The sequence below is a fragment of the Embiotoca jacksoni genome, unplaced genomic scaffold (assembly GCF_022577435.1).
Source record: "Embiotoca jacksoni isolate LCO1_2020_lvr unplaced genomic scaffold, fEmbJac1.0.p SCAF_17, whole genome shotgun sequence".
NCBI lineage: Eukaryota > Metazoa > Chordata > Actinopteri > Embiotocidae > Embiotoca > Embiotoca jacksoni.
Genome location: NW_027185307.1, coordinates 2,750,081 through 2,775,089, shown reverse-complemented (window position 1 = coordinate 2,775,089; position 25,009 = coordinate 2,750,081). Strand labels below are relative to the sequence as shown.

At 39.6% G+C, this 25,009-nt stretch overlaps 1 protein-coding gene across 1 annotated transcript in view; it reads right to left on the bottom strand.

Moving 5' to 3' along the window:
- Window positions 1-4,310: 4,310 nt before the first annotated feature.
- vstm2a (V-set and transmembrane domain containing 2A) overlaps window positions 4,311-25,009 on the bottom strand; it is a 78,526-nt gene continuing 57,827 nt past the window's right edge. The window contains exons 3-5 of the mRNA XM_069151252.1: window positions 24,786-24,836; window positions 23,076-23,412; window positions 4,311-7,531 (exon numbers count right to left, since the gene is read on the bottom strand). Of these exons, the coding sequence (XP_069007353.1) occupies window positions 7,455-7,531; window positions 23,076-23,412; window positions 24,786-24,836 (465 nt within the window). The 3' untranslated portion in view covers window positions 4,311-7,454. The remainder of the gene's footprint in view (window positions 7,532-23,075; window positions 23,413-24,785; window positions 24,837-25,009) is intronic.

Below are 25,009 nucleotides of genomic sequence, written 5' to 3'. Positions count from 1 at the left end.
TCACAGGTAGCTCCATCAGGTTCACGAGCACTCGCGAGGCACTGAATGAAACTAATTCACCTGTTCATCACAGAAAGATCTGATTTGATTTTTTGATTTTATTCACTTTATTAATCCCCGAGGGGAAATTTCTTCACTACAGCAGGGGGGCTCTCAGGGGGGAGCTGCTGCAGCAGGGTGCCACTAGCGCGGCGCCAGGTAACCTGACCTGAGGTGCATGTTTTTGGATGATGGGAGGAAGCCGGAGAACCCGGAGAGAACCCACGCAAGCACAGGGAGAACATGCAAACTCCGCACAGAAAGGCCAAGGACCGGATTCGAACCCGGAACCTTTTTGCTGTGAGGTGACAGTGCTAACCACTGCACCACCGTGCCGCCCTAAATCTGGATCTGCTGATTGGTGTTTGTTAGAGGATCTCATCCACCGTCCCTCCTGTTTTATTTGCCGGCGTTTTATTTTTAAGCCTTTTTATTTCGCCTTTTTGTTTTTCCCACAGTATTGACTTTCTAGCTGATAATCTCCTATATAGTGTTTTGTTCTTGTTATATTTATATTTCTTAATTTCGATGGTATTGATTTCTTTCTCATTTTGCGATTGCTGTTTTCCATTGCTTTAATCATGCAAAACCCACATTTAAATACAACGATTTGCACCTGATATCAGTGACGCAAATACTCTTAGTAAATCACCTGCAAAACAGGTGCAAAATAAATGTGCAAATGCAAACACTCAATTTAGTACCCTGTATTTGAGCTCTTAGTAGATTAGGCCAGAAGAGTTATTTGTAGCCATTATTAAAAAAAAAAAAAAAAAAAAAAAAAAAAAAATCTGTGTGGCCCTCAAGCCCTCAGTGATCTTCTGAACCAGCCCTCTTCCTATAGAAATGGTTTGATTGATCTATGCTTCTAAATTGGTGTTTGTGTTCAGATGGGATTAGTTGAATGCTGCCCAGATTCTTTCAGAGCACCGGCAAAGAGCAGATCATTTCCTCGGACTCTAACTATACCACCATTGATATAAATTCCTGGGCATATAGATACCCATGCCCTACTGATTTAACACTGTCCTTAAGAGAAGAATAACAACATTGACTCTCTGTTCAGACACTTAAAATGACTCATGCTTTTATTGTAAAAGATTTCTCATGGTCAATGGAAATGATTGCTTTCTCTCATCTCTCATAATGCTTTTGACACTGTTATATAAACCCGAAGCCTTGTACTGTAGAGTAGAGGTGAGGATGGATTTAAAAAGCATGCAACTTTGTTACAAAAGATCTTTTGTTCATATCCCATCCATTAGTAACAGTCAAAATATCTCCCCAAAGGTACCATGACTGAAATAATTTCCTAACTTAATCAAGTAGTTTTTGTTTCCTAAAGGTAATCAAACCTTGACCATGTTTCCTTTTTTGTAAAAAAAAAAAACCATCAGGCCAATGCCAAATGGCCAGGTTTGTCCTTTAGCTTGTAAGATGTGTTGGGCTTTTCACAAGATAATCACTTATGCTGAAAATATTTCAAACTATAGCAGGCGGATTGCCATAGAATTCACAACTAAGATCAAATGTGAGAAATCATTTTAAATTTGGGAATTATATTTACCGCAAAGTGTCATCAGACAGACCTGAGTGAGCTTGTCAGTAAATACAATAAGCATAATCAATATTGCAGCTAGTTTTAGATAGATGAAGTTGCTCCTTTCTGCAAAGTTTGTCAGAGAAAGAACAATATGTATTGCTTCCTATTTTTCTTGGCAAGAAAAATTACTTGTGAGGAAATCCACATCTCTAACCCTTTAAGCGATTGCATCCCCACTCCCCCATTTCATCTCGTGTACGATGTCGTCCTCGAGGTGTGAGGAAGCAGCTGAGAACACAATGCACCATGCAGTGCAACCAGTGGGGTGCTTTGCATTAAGACTGGAATCACAGTAGCTCTCCGTGTCAGCGTGGATCTTGTCTCCACAATGTATGCATGTATATTTCATGAGCATATGAAAATGTAAACTTCAGTTGTCTCGCTGTGTTATTTTTGTTCTCAACGGAAGTACATAAAAGACCAACAGATTCTGGCCATCTGTGATTCATCTGCACTGCAATAACACAACACATTTGAATATGCAAGCTTTACACAGGGTTAGTTATACAATAATTCCCACCTTCCCAATTTCTCTATGCAACCAGAACCAGGGAGCTGATTAGATTGCCAGAGGCTGGTTTGTGGCTTGCTCTGTCTTCGCCTCCACATAAATAACTGCTCCATTGCTTGCTGAATTAACATACATGGGCTGAGGGTTAATTTCATATTGTTGCTCGTCTTTCTCTCCTGCCTTCACTCTCTTTTGCTACTTTGCCTGCTTTGCATTCTGAATTCACTGATTAAGTAAACCTGATTAGCTGAGCCGCCTCTGCCAAATTCACTTCTCAATTCCAAAAAGAATCTCTCCCTCTTCATTTTCCATTCCTCTATCTTGTCTTTCAAACAGATGAATGGATGATGAGATTTGACAGGCCCATTTTTACCAAGTGGGAGGTACTTTCCTGTTCCTGAGTTTTGCAATGATGATTGCTGCCAAAACCGAGAGTAAGACCAACTTGAAATATCACCTTCAAACTGCTGCTCTTTTTTCCCCCTCAACTCCAACACCTCGGGAGTAATTTGTGATGATGTCGGGGTTTTGTTTTGTTAATTAACTATCCAAGTCTTAATCTTTTGCTTATATATAACGGTGTTATGGCTATTTGGTCTTCTGCAGCTCCATGGCTTTTTATTTTTTCTTAAAAACTAAAAATTATTGATGCTGCATATTCTCTTTACATATCAATAAATGTATTTTATGCTGTCACCATCTTTCTTTAATAAAATTTGCATACATTTACACATTTTGAACAATTCCTGAAATGCATTTATTTAATGGCACCTTTGTGCTTACACCCTCATGCAGTGTTAATGCTACCAAGATTATACATTTATCAAATTGAACTAATGCTCTGTACATGGATGCTCTAACTTCATACTGACAGATGTACACTATAGAGATTATTCATATTTTCTAATACATTATTCACAGACATCCATTATATTTACGATATATATGTGCACATTGCAAACGCCATTAAAATGTCAAAATGTTTGGCAGTTCACTGAACCGTTACACAGAGGCTTTTATGATATTGGGGTAACGTGTATAGGAGGCCCAGTCAGTCACATTAATATATTAACAACTGTATGAAGGGCAAATTCTGTCGATATTTCAAAAAGCTCAAATTTGCAAAATGATTTACTGAACATTTTATGGTATGGCTTTGCTAGTGACACTGTTGGCAAATTACTCATGAATTCATGCTGACAACATTTTGCAGTGACACGCCATCCCATCTGTTTCGTGCTTAATGGCTATCATTTGTTTTTCAGGACAGGACAATGAGCCTAAAATCACCTCCAGGCTCTGTAAGGGCTGTTTGACCAAGAAGCAGAGTGATGAAGTGCTACGTCAGATGACCTGACCTCCACAAGCACTGACCTGATCCCAACTGACAGGGCTCGGGATGAGATGAGTAACGGAAAAGCCGGCAACAAATGCTCAGCCTACTGTAGTTGGGAACTCCAGGTGACGATCTCATGAGGCATTTTCAGAGAATGCTAGTTTCTGTTGATGTTCAAAGTTATAAAGAAAAAGTAGGCTACATGTTTTGCTTCATTTTCACTTCTTTGATTCCTGCATCACTTCCAAATGTGTAATTTCAAATGTGATATTTTATAGTTTTGGGTGTCTCAGTTTTGTGGAAGAAAATGTGGAAAAGAGTGAAAAAAATAACATTTGACTGGTTCTGTTCATGCAGTAAAAACTACTCAAATTCTTAAATATTCACTTTAGCATAAGAAATAACTGCACATGATTTCTTTAATGACATTCACTGTTCAATATTTATTATGAGTTATGTAACGTTTTAAAGTCTGTCGGAGCCCATTCACCTCCAATGTATTTAAAAATCAGCAACTGTATTTTGCTGCAAAGCACGCAGCGATCACACACATTATTCATCAGGACATGCTTCTCTTATTTTACTGTCATAACATTTATTTTTGCCCCCATTTCTCCATCTGTCAGTAGTGCATAAATGAATGACGGCCTGATTTAGAGTAATATTTAGCGGTACTATCAAATTAAAAGTGATTAAGCTCCCATAAAAGTAACTTTCCTCCAAGTTTGAAAGTGGGCCAGTTTTTAGCACTAGTCAGCACTCTCTCCAGTTCACAGTGAAGCTCAGTATGTTACCAACCAAACAGATGGAATCCCTCAGTGTTTGAATTTCATCTGTGAAAATGGTTTATTTAAATATTATTCTGATATCGTCATTATAATACAAACTTTTGCAATGTTCCAGTACAGAAGCCTCACACAATACCAAAGAAAAGAGAATCATCAGAACTTTTGACAGCTCAACAAACAGACAGGACTGCATTGAAATGAAATACATTAGAAGAAACAAATACATCTAGAGTAGATGAGTAGTGTGGCATATAAAACAGAACAGAAACATGGTTGTGTGATGGTTCTGAAGTATCATCCCTGGATGAAGGAACTGCTGCTCGAGCCACCGTAATTGTGAACTGTTCTCCTCTTTGGTAATAGAGACATCACTGCTTGTAAGCAATTCAGCCTCCATCAAAACCCAAACTAAGCATCATTTTTCATCACTCCGATCTCAATATCAAGTCAATCATCACTCCGATCTTTCCTTCTTTGTTATTCAGTATGTTGCAGGGACCCAAACGAGTCCCCAAAATTAAGATGAAGGCTTTATAAAGGAGATGTTTCTAATATTTATAGATATATATTTTTTGTCAAATACATTTTACCCAAGTTCATTTTGAAGAGATGAAAACCCACTTTGGACTTGTTAACACTTGAATATGAGTATATGGCACCATTGTTACAAGTACAGAACATCACTGGCCTCTGCCTTTTTAAATGGACTTAAATAAAAAAAAAAAAAGGTTAACATGCTGATTATTTCATTTACAAGTTGTACAGATGTGTAACTTTGTACATGAGGGTTGGATGAACTGTCCACTCAGACTGTGCACACTCTCTCCAAAGTGCTCTGGCACACTTCCAATAGAATCCACATCCAAATACTCGATACCCTAAAATAAGCTGTACGTTTTCTCGCCTGCACACTAAATCCTCTGAATCATATTACATAACATGTCTCCTTTTAAAACAACCGCTTCCCAGCCACAGCAGGGTGGCATATATGTGACAGTGATGCTAGATTAACTGCCCAAATACACCCTGAAGCTATTTGGAACTTGAAGGATTAGACAGGGTTGCCCTCTATCGCCCACACATCTTGTACCCAGGCTGGAAGCTGCTGATCAGGAGATGTCTCTGGTTTTATCCCAAAGCATGACACGCTCTGTCAGCCTTTGAACCTCGGTGCTGAATCAACAAGCTCTCCTTCTTCCACACTTCTTTGGGAATGCAGTTTAACTCTAGGAGGGGTGGGGAGTGGAGGAGGGGTGGGGGTGGGAGGGGTTTGCTTTGTCAGCAAAGCGGAATACATGTTTGAAGTGAGGTGAGTGCCTTGCTTTTCTGGAACACACAGCCCAGTAATTATTGCGACTCACACCTGCATGTTATGTAGAATTGTTAGATTATAGCATACTACAAATGAGAAACTAGATAATCATGCTTCATGTTCAACCACCTTACAGTTTGGTCTTCACAAAAAATAGTGTGTGCTCAGAGCACAATACCTACTGAAGTAAAACATCCCATTGGAAGGCAACAACTCTGGCAACATGATATCCAAGGTGGATAACATTGACTTACAGTATCTTTCTGAAGACATAATCAGTTTCTCTATTATTCATACATATTTCACTTTGAATTGGAACATCTGCGTTTCTGATGGATGGTGCACTATTTCCTTTTCAGCTCAAAAGTCAACAACGACAAAATAATCCCTTTTATTTCGGCGGTTACTCTGGATCACGCTAAGAATCTAAATATAGGAGTTGTGTGCACTATGAAACCCAACCACTGCTCTGCCTGTGTTTGTGTCAGATTGTCAAAGCGTTTTGCTTATAAATGCTCTGTGTGAATACAAATCTCAACGATATATCATCTGAAAATGAAGCTAAAAATATATTATTGTGAGATCTAAGAGAGAGAATCTAAGAGATTTCAACAAAACTAACACATTTCTCCCAAACACGGGTCACATAAAATGAGTCTTTTCTCTGTTTTACTGCATCTCAAACACCTACCAGTAAATATGCAGATATATGTGTGTGTGTGTGTGTGTGTGTGTGTGTGTGTGTGTGTGTGTGTGTGTGTGTGTGTGTGTGTGTGTGTGTGATTATGTGTGTGTGTGTTGGAATTAACGTAATGGAAACTAGCAATACTCATGATCCAAAGTGGGTAAATACTCATTCATCCTCCATAATAACATACCGGGGAGGTGCACAGAAACTGAAGCATGCCATTTAGAAATGCTGCAGGTCAGTTAAAATTAATCATCCAATGGTCACATATCAGGTTTTTCAATGACTCATAAATTGTGGCATCCTTTTTATTCCTACTGAGGATGCAATACAAATTAAAATGACAAAGGGACATTTTTTTTCACACACCAAAGCTAGCACATTAAAATAAAGCTAAATTTAACACGTTGTAATACTTAACTCCAATCGTTGTTTTAATGTAGTTCAACTAACATTTTCCTCTCTTTCAAGCCTTCAGACCAATAAGCATGCACATCTGTATCACTAACAAGATGTAAAATTATGCACCTTGGAAATTTATATGGCCAATACAGCTGAAAATAATGGAACATTTCTGTTAACAGTCTAAATTAACACATACTTGAATTGAATTTGTCTCTTCGAGAGGGCTGGAGTGGCTATTCACAATGAAGTTCCAAGGCCAATATGATGAGTTGCAGCTATGTTTACAGCACATACAGCAATTCTAGGTTTTTCAAATAAAACAGATATATATCTAGAATCATATATATTACACAAATATAGATTCTCTTTTTTTCTTGTTCACTTTTGAGCAATGAACACATGAACTGGAACAGCGAAACCATAAGAAAGTCATTCTTCCATGAGAGTTATCCAACAAAATACAGAGTCCAGGTTTCACACCGGAGCCTTGCACCTCAGATGGTGTTGAGTCGACGTCTGTACAAAAGGTAATCCGACTGTGTTAAATGTGACTGGTGTTTACAGTGGCTAATAACAATGTGCTGGGTGCAGGAGCAGCAGTGGTTAGGAGCTGAAGGGCCAACTGTGCTGTCCGCATGGTGGGGAGGCAGGGGGGTGGGATGGGGAGGGGGGAGGGGAGGGGAGGGAATGGGTGGGAGGGGGTAAAACAGGCAATTTTTCTTATTCGCTTTGAGAGCGAGATCTGGGCGCAAACCACGTCAGTTCTGCAAATTTATAACAAGGCATCCCTCACCAAACCGCACGCCAGGAGGAGGACAGCCAGTCCACAGCTGGAAGATATTCTTGTACCTGGAAGAAAAGAAACGGAGGATTATAAACATTGTTAACATTCATCTCTTGTTGAGACAGACAGATCAATGAAACGCCGCAAGAATGTAAGAAAGTAGAAATATTCTCAGCAGAGGAACATAAGCAGTGCTTTTCAGTCTTATACTACAGTCCTGCAATATCAACAACTGAATGACATTGGAATATGATGTTTGGAAAGGATATGGCTAATTAGCATTAATATTAGCTAATATTAGTAGTGTATAGGTCAAACCAGACAAGTAAAACTTTAGTGAGTAAGATTGAAGTAAATACAATTTCCAGTTGAAAAATAACGTATCCTTTTTTTTGGTGTCATTGTTGTTGTTGGTTTTTGCACAGTTTGGGTGTTGGTTATGTTTTTAAAAACTGATTATAAGTCAAATTTACAGAAAATAACTCTAAGCTGATGTCATGTCCTGTTCATGGACCTCAGTGAGTTTCCTCAATGTTAAAGCACAACAAACATTTTTTTTTCTGCTTGTTTTTATTCCAGTTAACATATATTTGCTAACTTGTGTTTCATCCTCTTCTACATTTCAATATTTACACCATACTGTATACTTGTATTACATATAGTCCATAGTGCTGCAGTCACCTATTCACTGAACAGGTTTTAAAAGCCTGAATTCAGATACACACACAGAAAGGCATGTATAAGACATCAAATTGCTTTCAGAAACCATTAAACATTCACATTCATCCATCTTTGTGGCTCAACGGGTAAGGCGTTCGCTTCATTGTTTTTCTTCATCACGAAACATAAAACTAGTAGTATGAGTTTCTGCTTTGTGACAAAATGATGCAAAATCTTGATTTTATAATCATATTCTCTCCTCGTATGCATGAATCACAGGTAACTGCAGAACAGCAATTAAAAGAGAGTTAACAAAAGCTTCAACCTCAATGTCTAAAATCATCACTGTTTGTGTTGGCTGCATCAAACTAATACCGAACGCCTTAAAGGCCTGAGGGTCATGTGGTCTATAACCTGCAACCAGACTGAAATACTTCCTCCTGGAAAGTCAATCAATTGACTACAAAGAGACACAAAATGATCACTAAGAACTGCAAATCAACCAGAGGGGTCGGCAAACAGCTGGGAAAGGAGTTCAAACGACGAGAGCACCAACTAAATGATGAGAAAACCTTTGATGGTTTGATGTTGGAGATGCAAAATGAACACAAATGGATGTAAATGACCTTAAAGAGATTTAATATAACCAGAAAGAGGCGACCACGAAGGCAGAAATGCCTAAAAAGAAACAAAGACCACAAAAAGAGATGCAAAACAATTGCACAGTGAAAGAAATGGATCACCGTGTCATTTGTATTCATGTTGTGTCTCTTTCACTCTGGGTGTCCTGCTCTCACGTGAAAGAGGTGGGTGGGCCTTAATAATCCATCCATGGGAGATTGACCTCATTATATACATCCATTTTATGATATTATCTCTTCCAAAAAAACACAGCAAACTAAAAGTGTAAACCCTGTTGAAGTAAACAGTGTCTGAGCTGCTCTGAAAAAGGTTTACATCAGCAGCCAGCGCCACCTCGGCCTTGACAAGCTGCTATCACAACTGCAGGCAGCTTTGACTGTTTACTGAGCATCTGACATGACTAACAACTGCAAACCAGAGCACAGCCTCCTCGGCCTACGCTTTGATTTGCCTGTGTCTTAGAGAAACTGAACCTGACGTGATTGGAGCAAAGTAGCAAGTGGCAACTGTACGACTCTATGCAGCAGATTTCTGTGGACAAAATAATTTGCTCTCTATCAGCTGAGACTGCTTTAATAGGGAAAGAAAGACTGAAGAGTGAAACAAGAGAAGTACAAAACTGTAATCCTGTCAAACAAGACAGCACATCAAAAACAGAAAATGAAAGAAACACTAAATCATATTGACATTTTCTGGATTTCTGTGTCAGACCAGGTGACGGTTCAAAGAAGGAAGTTGTCCAGGGGGACACATTGTTCCACACGGTTCAGCTCTGGGTTGACAGGGCTGCTGGGGGCTCAGGGATAAAGGGAGGGATGGCAGAGGTGGGAAGGGGGGTGGGGTGCAGAAATGGAGGACTTTGACCCTTTATTCCTCCCCACCACATCCCATTTGGCTTGAGGTGATCTGGAGAACAGGAATGCCACAGAGGAGCAGCGATTGCTCTGGGCCTAAACATCCTTCACACAGAGAATAATTAATCAGCCTCCAGCCAGGACTCAGAGGAAAGCACAGACGTAGGGACACAGGACAAAAAATGTACATAGAAAACATACACTAATCCGCTATTATCAAGCCTATTACAATAATCTACTCTGTAGCAGTGAAACCACAGTTCAACATGTTCAATTTTGTAAAAAAAAAAAAACACCCTTCTAACCACTTAATTATCTCAGGATGGAGATGAGATGTGTCCTTCTACTTCTCTCTTGTTCTTTTTTCTTGGTTTTCCTGTGGGCTGAGTAATGAGGGACCCTCAGCAGATCTCAACATCCTTTTCTGGTTTGAGTGACAACGACCTCTCACTCCCACACCATGTGCCAGATAGTGTACCAGCCATTAGGTGCATTAATGGAAAAGTCACCTATGTCTGAATGACACAACATCATCCCTTTTAGCTGGGATTGTTAAGTATTCCATGTCTGAAAAAGGGTAATAGAAAGCTGCAGTGACACCAGAAGGTCTGGGTTCTCCTACAGAAGTCAGAAAACAGGGTTAAAAAATGTCCTCATTACCTCAGCACTTCCTGGTTGTTGAAGGACAAACTGTAAAGTCTGTAGTCTAAGAAATAAAAAGGCATTCTGCTTGTGTTACCGGCAAACAACAGTCACCTGGATTACCAAAAGGTAAAAATAAGTATTTAATTAATTCATTCATTTGACTCCATATGACTCTGAATAGAAGTGATTTGATGTCTGAGGCAAACTGTGTAAATCAGATAGCTGCTCAGTGGGGGACAAAAATAAACATAAAAGGTTTGATGCTGTTGATATATGTGGATGTTTCATTAATAATAGTGTGGACTCTGACTGCGCTTCAGCTAAGTTTACTGAGTTCCTGTTTGGGTCACTGTGTTTCCTGATTGCGTCAGGCAGACGTTCTTCTTCACTTGAGGCAAAACTCTCCCGCCACACTGCACAGCTTAGGATGAGAACGCTTTCCATCGTGTAGTAAATTTGCTAAACAGCAGAGGAGCAAATGCTTGCTGTGTGTCTGTTGGTGTGTTTATGTATATAAAATTCAGATTTATTCACTCTTGTTTATTGAACTTGATCCATGATTTAAACAGTTTTGGGGGAATTCTCTTTTGCGGTTGACCGCTGCTGTACAATAACCTCCACAGCTTTAGGAATCACTCCTGTTTCAGCTATCCTATTTACAGTCATGTACTAAAGGATTTAATTTACAGACAATGATTTGGTGAATTCATGCTTAAAAGTTAAGTCGGACCCTTTAAGTGTTGTGTGTCCATTAAAACCTGACACATGCACTTATGCACAAGTAACTTAAGTAACGGAAACTTACAATATTATAGCAATAAACACAATTCCACTGTTCTCACATTAATGTCAGCTGGGAGGAAAACAATCCTCTTTAATACAAAACAAAAACAGAAAAACACACAACTGTTTACTTTGACTCCATCCACAAACACTCACCATACTAGAACACCAAATGTGCATTAAGTCTCCAACAAATAAACTATTTCCTTATGTTTGAATAGCATTAGCTAAAAACTGGGCCCAGATTTAATACACAAAAAAACAACGACACTTCAATCAAACTTACAGGATCTGCAAAGCTTTGGGTATCACTGGATAAATTACATATTTGGTTCACACTTGAGGTGAACAGAAGCAAATACAGCAAACACCCCATTACCATGATATGAGCATCTGAAATGAAGCCAGTTGATGCCTATAAAGTGCTTCCCGCTGGCAGTTTCTACTTTTACAGAATGTTAACATGAATGTTAACAGTTACTGTGGAAGTCAAGACAAGATCAGGAAGAAAACTTTCAAGTCAAACTGCACACCAGCTGACAGGAAAATAACAGTAACACGTGAGTGCAAAGGAGCTGCAGGAAGGTTTAGCTGACATGGGAGTGGTGGTTCCAAAAAGGTCCACATCAGGAGCAATCAGAAGGAAACCTTACCTGTCGCCTCATCACAAAATTCAACACCTAAAGTATTTAAAGAAAAAGTGGTTTTGGAAAGAAGTGCTGTGGATAGATGGAGTTCAAATTGAACTCTCTGGCCACATTTGGCAAAAGGAAGAAAAAAGGGAGCAGCAAATGATTAAAAAAAAAAAAAAAACACCAACTCACCAACTGCTCAGCATTGGGCTGGAAATAATTTGACTTGGAGTTGTGTTTCAGTGTCCAAGAAATATAAGCTTACATTTTATATTAAACTCATTCAAGTTGATGGTTGTTCTCTTACAACAAAATATCAAATGTGTGAATGTAATGGTAAATAGTGTCAGGTGAAAGGGGGACTTAGAAATAAAAAAAATGTTTTCCCTGAAACACTGTAATATAAAATAACTAAAGACAGAATCAAACTACCAAACCATTTTTTTTTTTGTATGCAGCCACATACAGCAGCAGTACAATAAGTACAATGAGGCAGGGCTGCCAGTACAGGGTCATAATGATCCTCTCCTGGGTATAACCCAACATGACGGGTCACTGCTTGCTCCACAGCTGTGCGGGGTCATATCCTCAGAGTCAGTTCTGACATCTTCCAGATGCACTTTTAAAATCCGCTGAACCAACTCTAAATTGTGTGACAGTCCCTCTAGAATCCGGCGATCAAGCCACACTTGTGCAGAACAGCAGGGATATTGTTATTCATACATTATTGATTTGCTGTTGTAATGGTTTCCATTGTTGGTGTTTGCAAAGTAAGTTTTCAGTTCGGCTGTCTGAGAGAACATAAACAATAAAATATTGTGCATGTACTGTAGCTATGATTGTATAGGATAAAGAATAACTGAAAGAAGTGTAGCTGTAGATTAAAAGCTCAAAGCTCTCACACTATCAGCCACTCACCACCAGGCTCATACAGTGAGATCCTAGAAAACCCAGTCAGAGCCTCCACTCTGTTCAGTTCTTCTCTTGAGAAATCTTCAGTCTTTACATTCAAATTAATTTGTTTACATGCAGACACACATGTACTGCTGTATATTATGTGGTCAATTATGACTGTCACGCCGAGGACATGTTCAGCTCTTATTTCTTAGTTGTGGCCATCCTTTCTGTCAATTATGATATTATTCTGAAGAATAACCTTCCATGAAAGTTGGAGAAGCCATTATCCCAGCAAAATTAAATATTTTTATATTCATGGCTATGTTGGGTTAAGATTCCTTCCTATCTGCTGGTGCAGTAAAGATGAATAGTCTCACCTTTTTTATATTCACAAACAATCCCGCATTCAATTTTACGTATACTATGATCGACTGGTGTCAATTCACCAAATCAGAAACCAAAGTAATAACTTAGATCTGGTTCTGTTTCTGTCCAGTTTATCTTTACTGCTGCTTCTCAACTTTTGGGTTGTATTTTGGGTTCACTGGTGCAACCCAGATTCCCTGCATGAATGTTTGGGTCTGGCCACACTCCATTACGGATTGTTTCCAGTCGTTGCATTCCTTATATCCCGGGTTCATTTTGAAACTATTGGAACAGCCTTTGACCAGTTGGCATTGATTACCATACGCAGTGTGTACATGGCAACTCTACCACCACTGCCATGGTTGAAACTACATCAGTACCATCGCACACAGCCACCCCAACTGATCGCCACCCTGTAGAGTGGCTGAACAAACCTTAATATGAAAGAGGATATCCACACTACAATCACAGTGATTTGGCTTCACTTTTCAGACCCTAAAGCTACGTCCATTTTTACAGACAGCCTATGGTTGAATCCGGTACCAGCCCATGGATTGTCCCTCCTTGGTTCACTGTCAGTAGGTATTTACCACTGCTGACTGATAGAACCTCACAAGCTTTGTAGTTTAAGATGATCTGATTGTCATCTGCTAGTAATGATTTGCACCTTGTCTAAGATGTTCAGGTCTTTACACGTACCCATGTCTCCTTCATCTAATATGTTGACGATGACAATCAACTGTTCACAGACCTCGACATCCGCTGCTGGTATGAGATAGTCAGCATTATTTCATTTCATTTCATGTTTTGACTCTTTTGTGCTTAGATTTTGTTGCGGTCTTTTTTAAAGAATTAATCTTGCAGCCCATCTGATTAATGTTTCAACCTCACAGGAATGTTGAGAATCACAAGAACACTGCACACAACTACAGCAAGGGCCATTTGCCATAGTTGCACTTTCGGTCTTTGAACTGGAATGAATGCTTGCAACAGACGGTTTTGCTGAACATTAAATAGAAATAGTTGTTTTTAGAGCCAAAGAAGTTTATAGTTCATAGCTCCAGAAATGCTCCATGGTGCAGTCATGAGCTCAGAAATAAACATCCACATTAAGTTAATTACAAATCAGCCTAATATCATTACCATAAGAACATATCAAGAATTAAATAGTTACTTCTCAAGACTTAAAAACCTGTATCCATTCTTTCATATTCAGTAAGCTCAACTGCTTTAATGCCATGTCCACAGGTCTCAGACATCTGCAGCTAATTCTGAACTCTGTTAATAGAGTCCTCACCAGAAGCTCCAAGTCCCAGGGCTTCAGACTTCCTGTTTTTTACTGCCTTTAATTAAACTGAATTTGTGACAGTTTATGCATATGTTGGAGTGCACTGTTGCTGCACTGTGATTTGTTATGTTTCTGCTGAATTGCTTATTGTATTTAACTTGTTCCTATCTGTCTTATGTTATATTATATCTTTTGTTTTTCCTTTATATGATGCCTAAGTTATGTCTGATGTGCAGACATTTAAACTGTTGTTTTTGAAACAAATAAACGTATATTGCCTCACCTCATGCTTGTGCAGTTTCAACCTTATTTTCTACTCCAGATCATTTTGTCTTGTTATGTTGACCTCCATCTATCGATGCCAACGTTTCCCCTGAACTCAGAAATAACCTACACAAATAGGAATGGTGGCAAAGCTGGAATTATCTTTTAATTGAACTACAACAGTTGTGGAGAGTTTTTTCTTCAGTGCCAGTCACATTGAAATAAACTATGATTCTGTGATAAATAACAAATAAGTGTATCACCGTCCTGAATGCCTCTGGTGTCAGATTGCTTCCGTATGTTCTATCCTTAACACTGAAAATACATGTGAGCTGTCCACAGACAACTGGGAAGCAACACTGCTTATAAACACATACATCACACATTATTTCAGCTGTTTTTGTGTGTGAGCTGTTTTTCACTTCTAAACTAACCTTGCCAGTGAGCAAAACAAAAGTAATGCTACCGTCTGTGCTCCTGTACTATTTTTAGAAAACAACAAAGGAAGAAAAGTTGTGTATTTGTTTTTGAACGCTACTATGCATTTTAATTGCTGAGTGAAGACAAAAATATTAAAAAGAGTAATGAAACACAACTGAACATACACACACACACACACACACACACACACACACACACACACACACACACACACACACACACACACACACACACACACCAACACAAGACCTTTTGTTTGGGCAGAGGCTGTATAATTTCATTTATCTTTTCCGGGGGCTAAAAGAAGCTTCACCCACTCTCTGTCGCAGTTTGCTTGACAAGGTCACTATGTCTTTATTAGTCATTTGGGATGAATTTACAGCTCGATTCTTCAACAAATGAGTAGAAGCTCGAGGAAAAGGGAATGCTTGTTGAAACAGGTTTCCGTGGAAGATTTGGAGACATCTAACGGTTATTTGATGTCTCAGGGTTTAGAGCTGTGCATGATGCCACTTTGAGTTTGCATTTTTCTCCATCCTGGCTTTCTTCACAGTCTGAGCAGCTGCAGACTGAATTATGTGGAGGTATAATGAGAGAGAGTATCTGTCTGAGATAGCGGAGACCTTCTCGGCTTTTCTCAGTGCATGCTGACATAGAATAAACCCACACTGAATACTTTTCATTTTGCCCTACTTAACCTAACACAACACTCCACGTTTTGCCAAAATCTTTTTGGCACGGTGAAATGGTGATGTGGAATATCGATTCCAGGCCAGTGAGGCAGTCAGGTTCAGTGAGGCAGTGAGGTGAATCACCACAGCATCTCCGCAGGGAGCTCAAACTGGCTTAGTGCCAGTTCCATCAATTGCTGCTGATCCCCGGCTGGCTGACTGGCTAGCTGACTGTCTCTTTGACTTGCTTACTGGCCTGGTGGCTCTGTTATAAAACTTGCTGTCTGATTTGCTTGTCGACTGATACTCTCTGTATCTGACTGTCTGCTCGCCTGAGCCATGACTGGATTTTTGGCCGACTGACTGCTTAAATACAAGAGGATGTCATTACCATGCAGCTTGACTGCTCAGCTGTGAGTGAGGGTACATTTGAAAACACAGTCTAGTGACTAATGCAAAAGCCCCAAAATTACCGTCCTCTACATTCGAAAGGATCACACCGGCAGTTCTGTGTGTTTTAGCCGACATTACTGTAACCACTCTGCAAACTATATAACCATAACTGACAAAAGGAACAAACAGCTGAGTAGAGCTTCATGTTGGGGCGGTTGGACTGCTTCTTCAGTCTTCTTTCAGTATGACTGTTTATTTCTTAAAACAAAAAGAACAATTCTATAAACATGTCTTTTTTATCTTTCTTCTCAACATTCAGTTTGCACCTGTTGACATGTGAAATGACCTAAGTGGAATTTAACTAATGTACTTAAGTACAGTTATTTGAATACTTGATTCTTCTACCACTTCTTGGTTTTTCTTTGCAACATTTTTTGTTGCCTTTTCACTTCACTGCAGCTTTAGTTACAAGTTCATTCACAATTCACAATTTTTTTATTCAAAACTTAAGAATTTGAATGCCAGAAAATGAACTGGAAACAATCTTGGCAATTTTCAGTGAGGACAATTTTAAAGTAAGAATTGTTGCAGCTTCTCAAAAGCGAGGATCATCTGATATTCCTTTATTTTCATCATGTTCATATCTTTTTGAGGTTTGGACTGGCGGTTGGAAAAAACAAGTCATGTCGTCAGTTTGGGCTCATGGACATTTCACATCCAGGCAATAAAACTAATAATTTGGAAAATAATCAGCAGGATAATTGGGGATTCATTATTAGTTACTGTATAAAAACAGCAAAATTATTTTTAATATAATTGCAAAATTTATGATATTCCAGTAGAGAAGTGATCGGACGAGTAATTCTGTTGTGTCAGTTCCACCCGACAGACAACTTGCCAAGTTGCAACGCTGCAAATGCAAAAGCTTTCATCAGTGGCAACAGGCTGAATCACCGTGGGGTTACCTCATTCGGTGGTTCGATAGAGACTACGGGTACTATTTTATTTAATCTTCAAATAAAATACTTCAAGATTTTGACTTACATTTTACTGATTGTATTGAAGCTACGTGCTTTTATATGAAGACGGATTCTTACTCTTCACTTAGTATTTGACAGGGTAGTCTTTGCTTGAGAAATCACTTCCTTCATCACTGGGACATAGCTACATATCTAAGCAGCACACATGATCAATAGCAACATCTTTATGTTAAATACATAGCTAACGAAGCTAGCTTACAAAATATACAAAACCAAAAACTTTTAATCTGTTTTTAGCAGTTTATATTTTACAAATTTTGCCATGAAGCTAATGTTCCTAGAAAACTGCAATATGATTATAGTAGATGCTGGAAGTAGGAGTGCGGGGTGTGCGACTCTCCCCTTATTGACAGCTTTCCTTTACGGCACCAAATGTTTTTGTTTTTCTTGTAATGTACGAAATCAAAAATGTCTAATTTTCATTTCTGTCTTTCAACTTTCTTTACAAAATGAAAAATACATGCTTTTATGAGGCTTCATGATTGTCTCCTTATTTACATACGTGTTGCACATTAGAACTTTTGATGCTCAGGTGTGCGCAGTGTTGCCAACTACCAGCTTTACGGACCTCTTGTGATTCTTTTGTTAAAAATCACCTATTGAGAAGTATGTGCACTCTGTGCACTTGTACCTGAGAACAAAGAAAATATGTTCACTCCTAACTTACTCTCTCTGCGACCATTTTACATGTAAATGCAGCTGAAGTCACAGAACAGCTGTTGTTTATGTGTTTGGTGATTTTGTTAGATAAAGTTGCTGTTGAAGAAACAGAATTCCAGAAGTGCACAGCAGCAGCTTGGAAAAGGCTGGGGAGTGACTGCTGTTCAGTCACCATTTCATACTCCTCCCATTGTCTGACAATATAAATGGACAAATATTTAAATGAGAACAGCTTTATTGGGAATTCAGCTGTATTTAAATACAGTAAACATGAGCACAGAGTAGGACAGAAGCAACCGGATGTTGAGGGCTGACACCATGTAACACCAGCCAAGAAGAAAACACGACACAATGACGTCATGCTGTGCTAATTAGTACAGGATGTCATCTAGCGACATTTCGTGACTTTTCAAGCAGGTTCTACTTTCCATTGAAAATAGGCAACGACAGTGATGCGCACACTGACCTGGTTAGCTCGAAAGAGGGTTCAAATTAGACAAGGCAATGCTGCAGGTGTTTTTCTTCAAAACCTCCCTCTTTTCCAGCTTAGCTTAGTTTCTCTTTGTCTATTTTTGTTTGGCCTCATTCTGTTTTGGTTTTTCTTCAGTTTATTACATATAACCATATGAATAGCCATCCTTCATTCAGAAGTGGTGCCTTCAAGTAGGCTGCACATGTCTGTACTTTCAAGCGTGTAGGATTTACATGACTTTTGATTTAGATTTTTTTTTTTAAAGGCCTTTTTTTAAGGTTTAATGACTGATATCAGCATGTGACCTCTCTTTGACATGAACCATCTTTTTACTGATGTAATACTAAAGATTCTTAGTACACATCTTAATTTTATTTAATCATTTTTAAATGATTAGATATGTGAAATCAATAGCAGCACAAAATAACATTCAGCAGCCGACTCAAAAAAAGCTCCAGCTGTAATACAAAGTGCCACAGTTCTCGTTTGTCTGAAGACATTTACAGTATCTACATCTTCCATGAGGTTTCAGTGGGTTTTTTGCCAGATTTAAATGCATTTAAAAGTATGAGTAAGGAAGGATTCACTGAAGATCCATGAAGTTAAAGTGACACTCTGACATTGCATGCGACTGCTTGAACAATATGAATGTGGCCATGAACAACAGTCGTGCTGTTCTTAACCACCTACTGGAATGATGACTCACTGGTGTTCTTTCCTTAGACATATGCAGTTGAGGCAGTTAAAAAAAAAAAAAATATGGTGCTTCTTTAAAACAAGGTCAATGATTTTCTGTTTGGATGAATGCTTACGCAATCAAGCTGAGTCCATATTTGTTTCTATTTCATGCGGGAACTAGGCTGGCCTCAGGGGCGGAGGGACGAGTCTGGCTTAGGGGACATTTTTCTTTACTTTTTTTGTTGTTTTTTTCACATTGAGCTCCGGTCACCTCTGAGCTTTGAGAGAACAACACTGCCAGGAACGATGGAGGCCGAGCTGTGATCTAACAACAGCTGACACACTGGTGGGGAGTAGCTGTGAACAAACCACTCGGCTGCTGCTGCTGCTGCAGCTGCTGCAGCCGCTCCACCAGCCACAGTTACATTTCCCCCATCTGGAAAGTGCCTCATTGTTTACAGATGCAGCATTGCGGAAAAGGAAAATATCTGCACTCTCCCAAGTTTAATTTCATCTCTGCCTATTTACCTATTGTTGCTCATTTGCCTCAAACCTGAGCGCAGCAGTAATAGAACTCTGTCGCCCTCAGCCATAACACCTCTCTGCTGCTCAGAGAAGGTGGCTAAGGCTGCTTGAGCAGCCACAGAGAAGCATTTATCAGTGTCAGACACACCGCACAGAGGACTCGCTGGAACACAGCTGTCAGCATAATTTGGCTGCCTCATAATCTCCGACTCTGCAGCCCTGGGGATTATTCAACTTTTTACCTCAATTCAGTGGCTAGTAATATCTTTCTGTGTTTTGCTGCAGGGTGCGGAGGGCTATCTGAGCCGAGAGCATGGTTGACTTTGTGTTTGAACCATCTGACCAGTGGAGAAATGATTGGCATTTATAGATGAGGAGCAGCACAATTATAACACAGTTGGATAGCCAGAGAAATGATGAGAGAATTTACAGCAAGCAACCTGAGGGCAAAATGTAGGCTGCTATAACGATCCATGTTGCTAATGATGCGAGATGGATGTCCTCTAAGAGGTTTTGAATGCTGAAGTAAAAACAAAAAAGAAAATCTTAACCATTGAAAATGTGTATTCACTGTCAGTAATTCATGCTAAAATAGGATTTGCTTTTACATGAATCAGGGAATGTAAATCATGTTGTTTAAGATTCATTTTGTTCCCCACTTGAGAAATGACAAATCATTTGTTCAAAATATTAAAGTAATTTAATCATTACATTTTCCAGATAAACCACCTCTTTTGGTCTGTGACAAATTGGCAATTAATTAGCAACTTTAAGCCGGTACGTGTAGCATTTTTGTGTTATTATAGCATCCTTCAAATTATTCTACAAGTGCTGTTTTTTGTGTAGTAAAATGAGACAATCATGGTGAAAACTATGAATTGCTATTAGAGGAGGTCCCTACATGTCCGTTTTGATGCGACTCTGGGTTAGCCAAGGTGATTTCAGATTCTACACATTGGAGCTTTAAATAGATTGACAAGCAGTGTAGCGGTAGGTAATAAATCTGTGTAAGAGTTTACTACCTCTTTGGCTAGTGTGACATACTAAGGCAGGAGTTCCAGAGCCTGCAGCTTGCAGCCCGCAATGGGAGGACCCTCTGTAATAAGGTGATTTTTAAGAATCACCAGAGGAGTCCTGCCTGAGGATTTCAGGCTACTCATGGGGGATGACCATTTCTAAAATATAGCTGGGAGCCTGGCCGCATAGTCCCTTAAACATTTAGAGTCATATCGGAAAATGTATTTCAAAACTTCCAGGTATCCAGTGAAAAGAAGCATGAAAGGCTGGAATGTTATCTGATCCTTAAGAATTAGTCAAAAGCCTTGCGGCAACATTTTGGGTGTGCTACAGGCAGACGATTGACTCATAGCTGATCCCTTAATAAAAAGGATGGTAACGCACCAAACGAGAGGAAATTAAACCACAGACTTCTTCATTATCTGCAGCGACCAAAGATGTGATCCTCACCTGGAAGAAGCCTGACTCCAAAACCCTCAACAGCCTACAGGCTAATCATTTACCGTTATTCAAATTATTATAGTTCATAGTTCCTGTGAGCAGTTTGCACTTGTCAGTTTGTGATAGGAATAGCAAAGACTAATGAAGAGCTCTCTTTCAGATTTTGTGACACTGACACCATAACATTCAACACCTGCTGCGTTGTTCACGCCCAGATACAATCACGTGTGCATTAGTAACAGGCGCATGGACTTCCTGCATGCCTCTCAAATTTGATAAAACTCATGCAGACGTCACATTTCTTTGCTGATGCCTGGCTTGTCTCACTACCCTACTCTTACTCTTCTGTCTGCTTCAAAAACTCCTTTGTGATCAGATCATTTTCCATTTTTAAATATCATATACATAATTTTCAAATGTAGATCTGGATGTTTGTGGAATATCCAATTGCTAAGTCGACAAGTCTGTAAGTATGAAGAACTCTGGACATTTGGATTCAGCCAAAGAAATGTCAGATGCTAAAGATGCTGCTTTAGATTAGTCCACCTAGGACAAGAGAATAACTCACACAAGTATAAACACAGTATTTGTGGGCAGTGGACATGCAGCTATGCAAAATGGTGTGCAGATTCCCGAGGCGACGCTGCAGATTATGGAGAAAGCAAGCATGTTAAGCTTTGTTGCCATACTTACATGCTGCTATTAACCATTGACGTGAACGTTTCTCTGTGCAACCAGTCAGATGACATCTCACTCTGACATTACCCGAAAGCCACATGCAAAGAGGAGCTTTCAGTTTTTTGGTGTTTCTGAGTTCCCAGAAATGAACACCACCACCCAAATAGGGCAGTCACACCACAGAGAGACGTTCGAGATGGGTGGAGCTGAAGGTTTCGTGACAGTGACTACTCACACGGTTAATGGGAACTGCTGTAGGTGCTGATTTAACTGTTAGCTTTGTCACAATAGTTTCTAGGGTTTGTCTCTGTTTTATCTCTGTTGTCTTTATTTAGTTATCCATTTATTTATCTCCTGGCATTTTACTCACCACTCCATTATTTTGTTGAATAAAAGCATCTTAAAAGGAATAATAAAGCTCTAATGAGCTTGCTAACGAGCTTGCTAACAGTCAGCTGTCGAACTTCTTAGCTCATTTGCTTAGTCACTTTTCAACCCCCACAAGCTATTGTGATTCCTGTCTTAGCATATTCGGCAAATCACATCTCCGAGTGTGCTTACACTAACATTAGTATCTTGGTTTTGTGTCTTATCCTGGCTTCGATCATATTCAGGGTATGACATTCACATGGAACTTGAAACATCTGGTTATTTATACATGATCATCAGGTTTCTGATTATCTGTATACAGTTGTGCCTTTATTTCTCACATTCCAGCCATTATATGTCTGTTATCAACTCAGGATGTTAAAAAAAACTGCTCACTCCAACAGTATCCCAGTTTATGTTGCCGTTCTCAGGTAGGAGGTTATATATCAAGGTTTCTCAAAGTCACAATAAGATGTTTACACGTGCCACACCCACCCAGATGCTCCAAAAGTCCAAACATACCGAGGATATTAATTTAAACACAGGTTTTACCAGAGATAGAGATATGAGCGACTGTAGTCAGTAGTTCATCACTGCTCAGACAGCCTGCTACTGGTCAATAGTGCAAACTGTGCGTGTCACAGTTCACCAAAGTTGATCTGGAAGTTGAACATTTGCACAGATTAATTTATCATGCTGCAAATCCTTTGGAATGAATTGAAAATTTCAGTTTTAACACTTGTGTGTCCAGGCCTTTAAACAAGAGCACAATCTTGGCAGCATGACAGAAGCCCATCAACAGTCAGTTGTGATGTAAATTTGTGCTCCACTTTTAGTTTTTTTTTTTATTGAAGAGTCATGATGTGGTGCTGGTGTTTGTCCACAACACAGAACAGCAGGGTAAAGTCGCTCTTGAGGTGTGGTTTTCCTTCTCTTTTTATAATTGAAGATCTGTTTTCTGAAGGCACCGTTTTACAATTAATTACTGTATAAAATCCTGCTGCAGTCTATTGTTGGTTATTTTGAATCTCAACCAAACAAGCCTTTTAACCAGAGTGGATGACTCACACATGTGTCAGGAGGTCCAGGATTTATAGATTCATAGTGGTAGGGAAAAGTCTGGCTACATAAGTCAAGAGGGTTTTTAGTGTTGCAGAGTATTCCCATTACATAACCCTCCCCCAGGGCCTTACCTGAGCCGGGGTTGTGTTTAGCTGTGTTGGAGGATGTGTGAGAGGTGGAAGTGGAGGCCACCCTCTGGTCTGAACTCATGTTGTCCTGGCCCAGAGGGGAGCTAGACTTTCTCGGCTTCTTGTCTGTCAGGTGCAGCGGGGAGCTCTTCTTGGGAGGTGACAATGGTCGTCGAGGCCTGGCCGTGGCGTTGACCTTCAGCCAGGCTTGGGCTTTGTACTCCACAATCTCTCCGTAGTTAGCTCGTGTCACCCGGCACTCATACAGTCCTTCATCATTCTTGCTGACTCTGGAGATCTGCAGCTTGTGTGAGATGTCATTGCCCTGGACTTTCACTGTCTGTTAGAGTAATTAAAAGAGACCACAGTGTCATAACATTGGATGGTATAATACCACACGGTTTCATCATCATGTCAATTCATTTTCATATGATCCTTTTGTCCAAATCTATTGGTGCTACATAAAATTGTATTTTGTAGGTTTAGTTTATGTAGTCACATTTGCCATTTAGTCAAAACACCTGAGCCAAATCATAATAGCAGGATTAATATGGTGTACTTTTGTCAGATGTGTGTATTCCTGAGATGGAGGATATAAAATGATTAGCATATTCTGTGTCAGGGGTAAAAATAATAAAATATAGGCCAAAATAAGACGTCCTGAGACAACAACATGCACATGGTACATGCTGTTAGACTGTAATATCAGACTACTCTTCAATCCACAAGTATGTATTTATTAATGAAGGGTGAAGTAGTGACTCTATATGGATCTGAAAGCATCGAAGTCGCTCACCCGTGCCTGTCGGGACAACTCAAGTGGTTTTACTGGTGAGCCACATGAAAGGCAGGTTTCTGCTCAGTTCACTTAACAATATTATCTCTAACATTGATTTAAAATCCTACTCTATGTACTTTATATACTTTTAAAGCACAATTGAAGTAGTTATATTCACTAGCAGTATTTGTTTTCCTGTCCTCAAGTCCTAAGATGGTGTCCGGTGGTGGACGGTGAGTTTACAAAGCGCAGCGGTCTGACTGGGAACTGGTTTTGCAATCCTTTGGAGACCATGGTTTTGATTAAATATAGAAACAATCACCAAGTCCTGTTTCACTAACTCACCGTTTGCTTTTTCTTTTCTTTTTTTTAAACTTTTGACTTTGAAGTTTCGAGTTATCTGGAACACTGCATTGCAATTATTGCTATTGAAAATAACATTGCACAAATTAATTACTGAAATTTAGGAATGCAGCTACATTACTCGAAAAAATGTCAGACAGGATAAGACCCTGTGATGGAGAGAAATGATGACCCAGTTTCTAATACACTGCCTTCTACAAGTTAGCTTGAGCTTGAATATGTCCTTTTTCCATCACACACAACTGTTTGACTATCTGAGGGCTCCAGTGAAGTCATTCAGTGGAAGGCTGTGTGGTGCACTGGGCACAAGAGCCACATACAGAGAGGCAGGAAAAAAGGGGCAGGATGGCTGCTGGGACATGAGCGCAGGAAGGGAACCACTTTGACAGTAATAGTAGACTGCCAATGATTTCACTGATTAGCTCCTTTCTCTGGTTGAAGGTGTATTATTCGAGAAATCAGCTGCTGTTGTGTTTGCTCAGAATTAAACGCTGCCAGCTTGGGTCATGACGGCACATGGTTGGGAAGCACCGGGCTTCAGCCCTGCATGCATGATGTGTTCTTCTACTTACACTTATTTTTGTCCCCTCGTCATCAGGATCAGGCTCTGCTATCATCTCCATCTGGGAACACAGAGAGAGAAACAACATAAGCAAAGTGATAGTAGCTTACAGAGCTACCAGGAGGACACATTCAAAGATGTACAGTATGTAACGCAAGTCTGGTGTTGAACTCCTGAAAGCCAATGAGATTACTACAACAACTGAGAGAATAGACATCATCTATCTACTGAGGG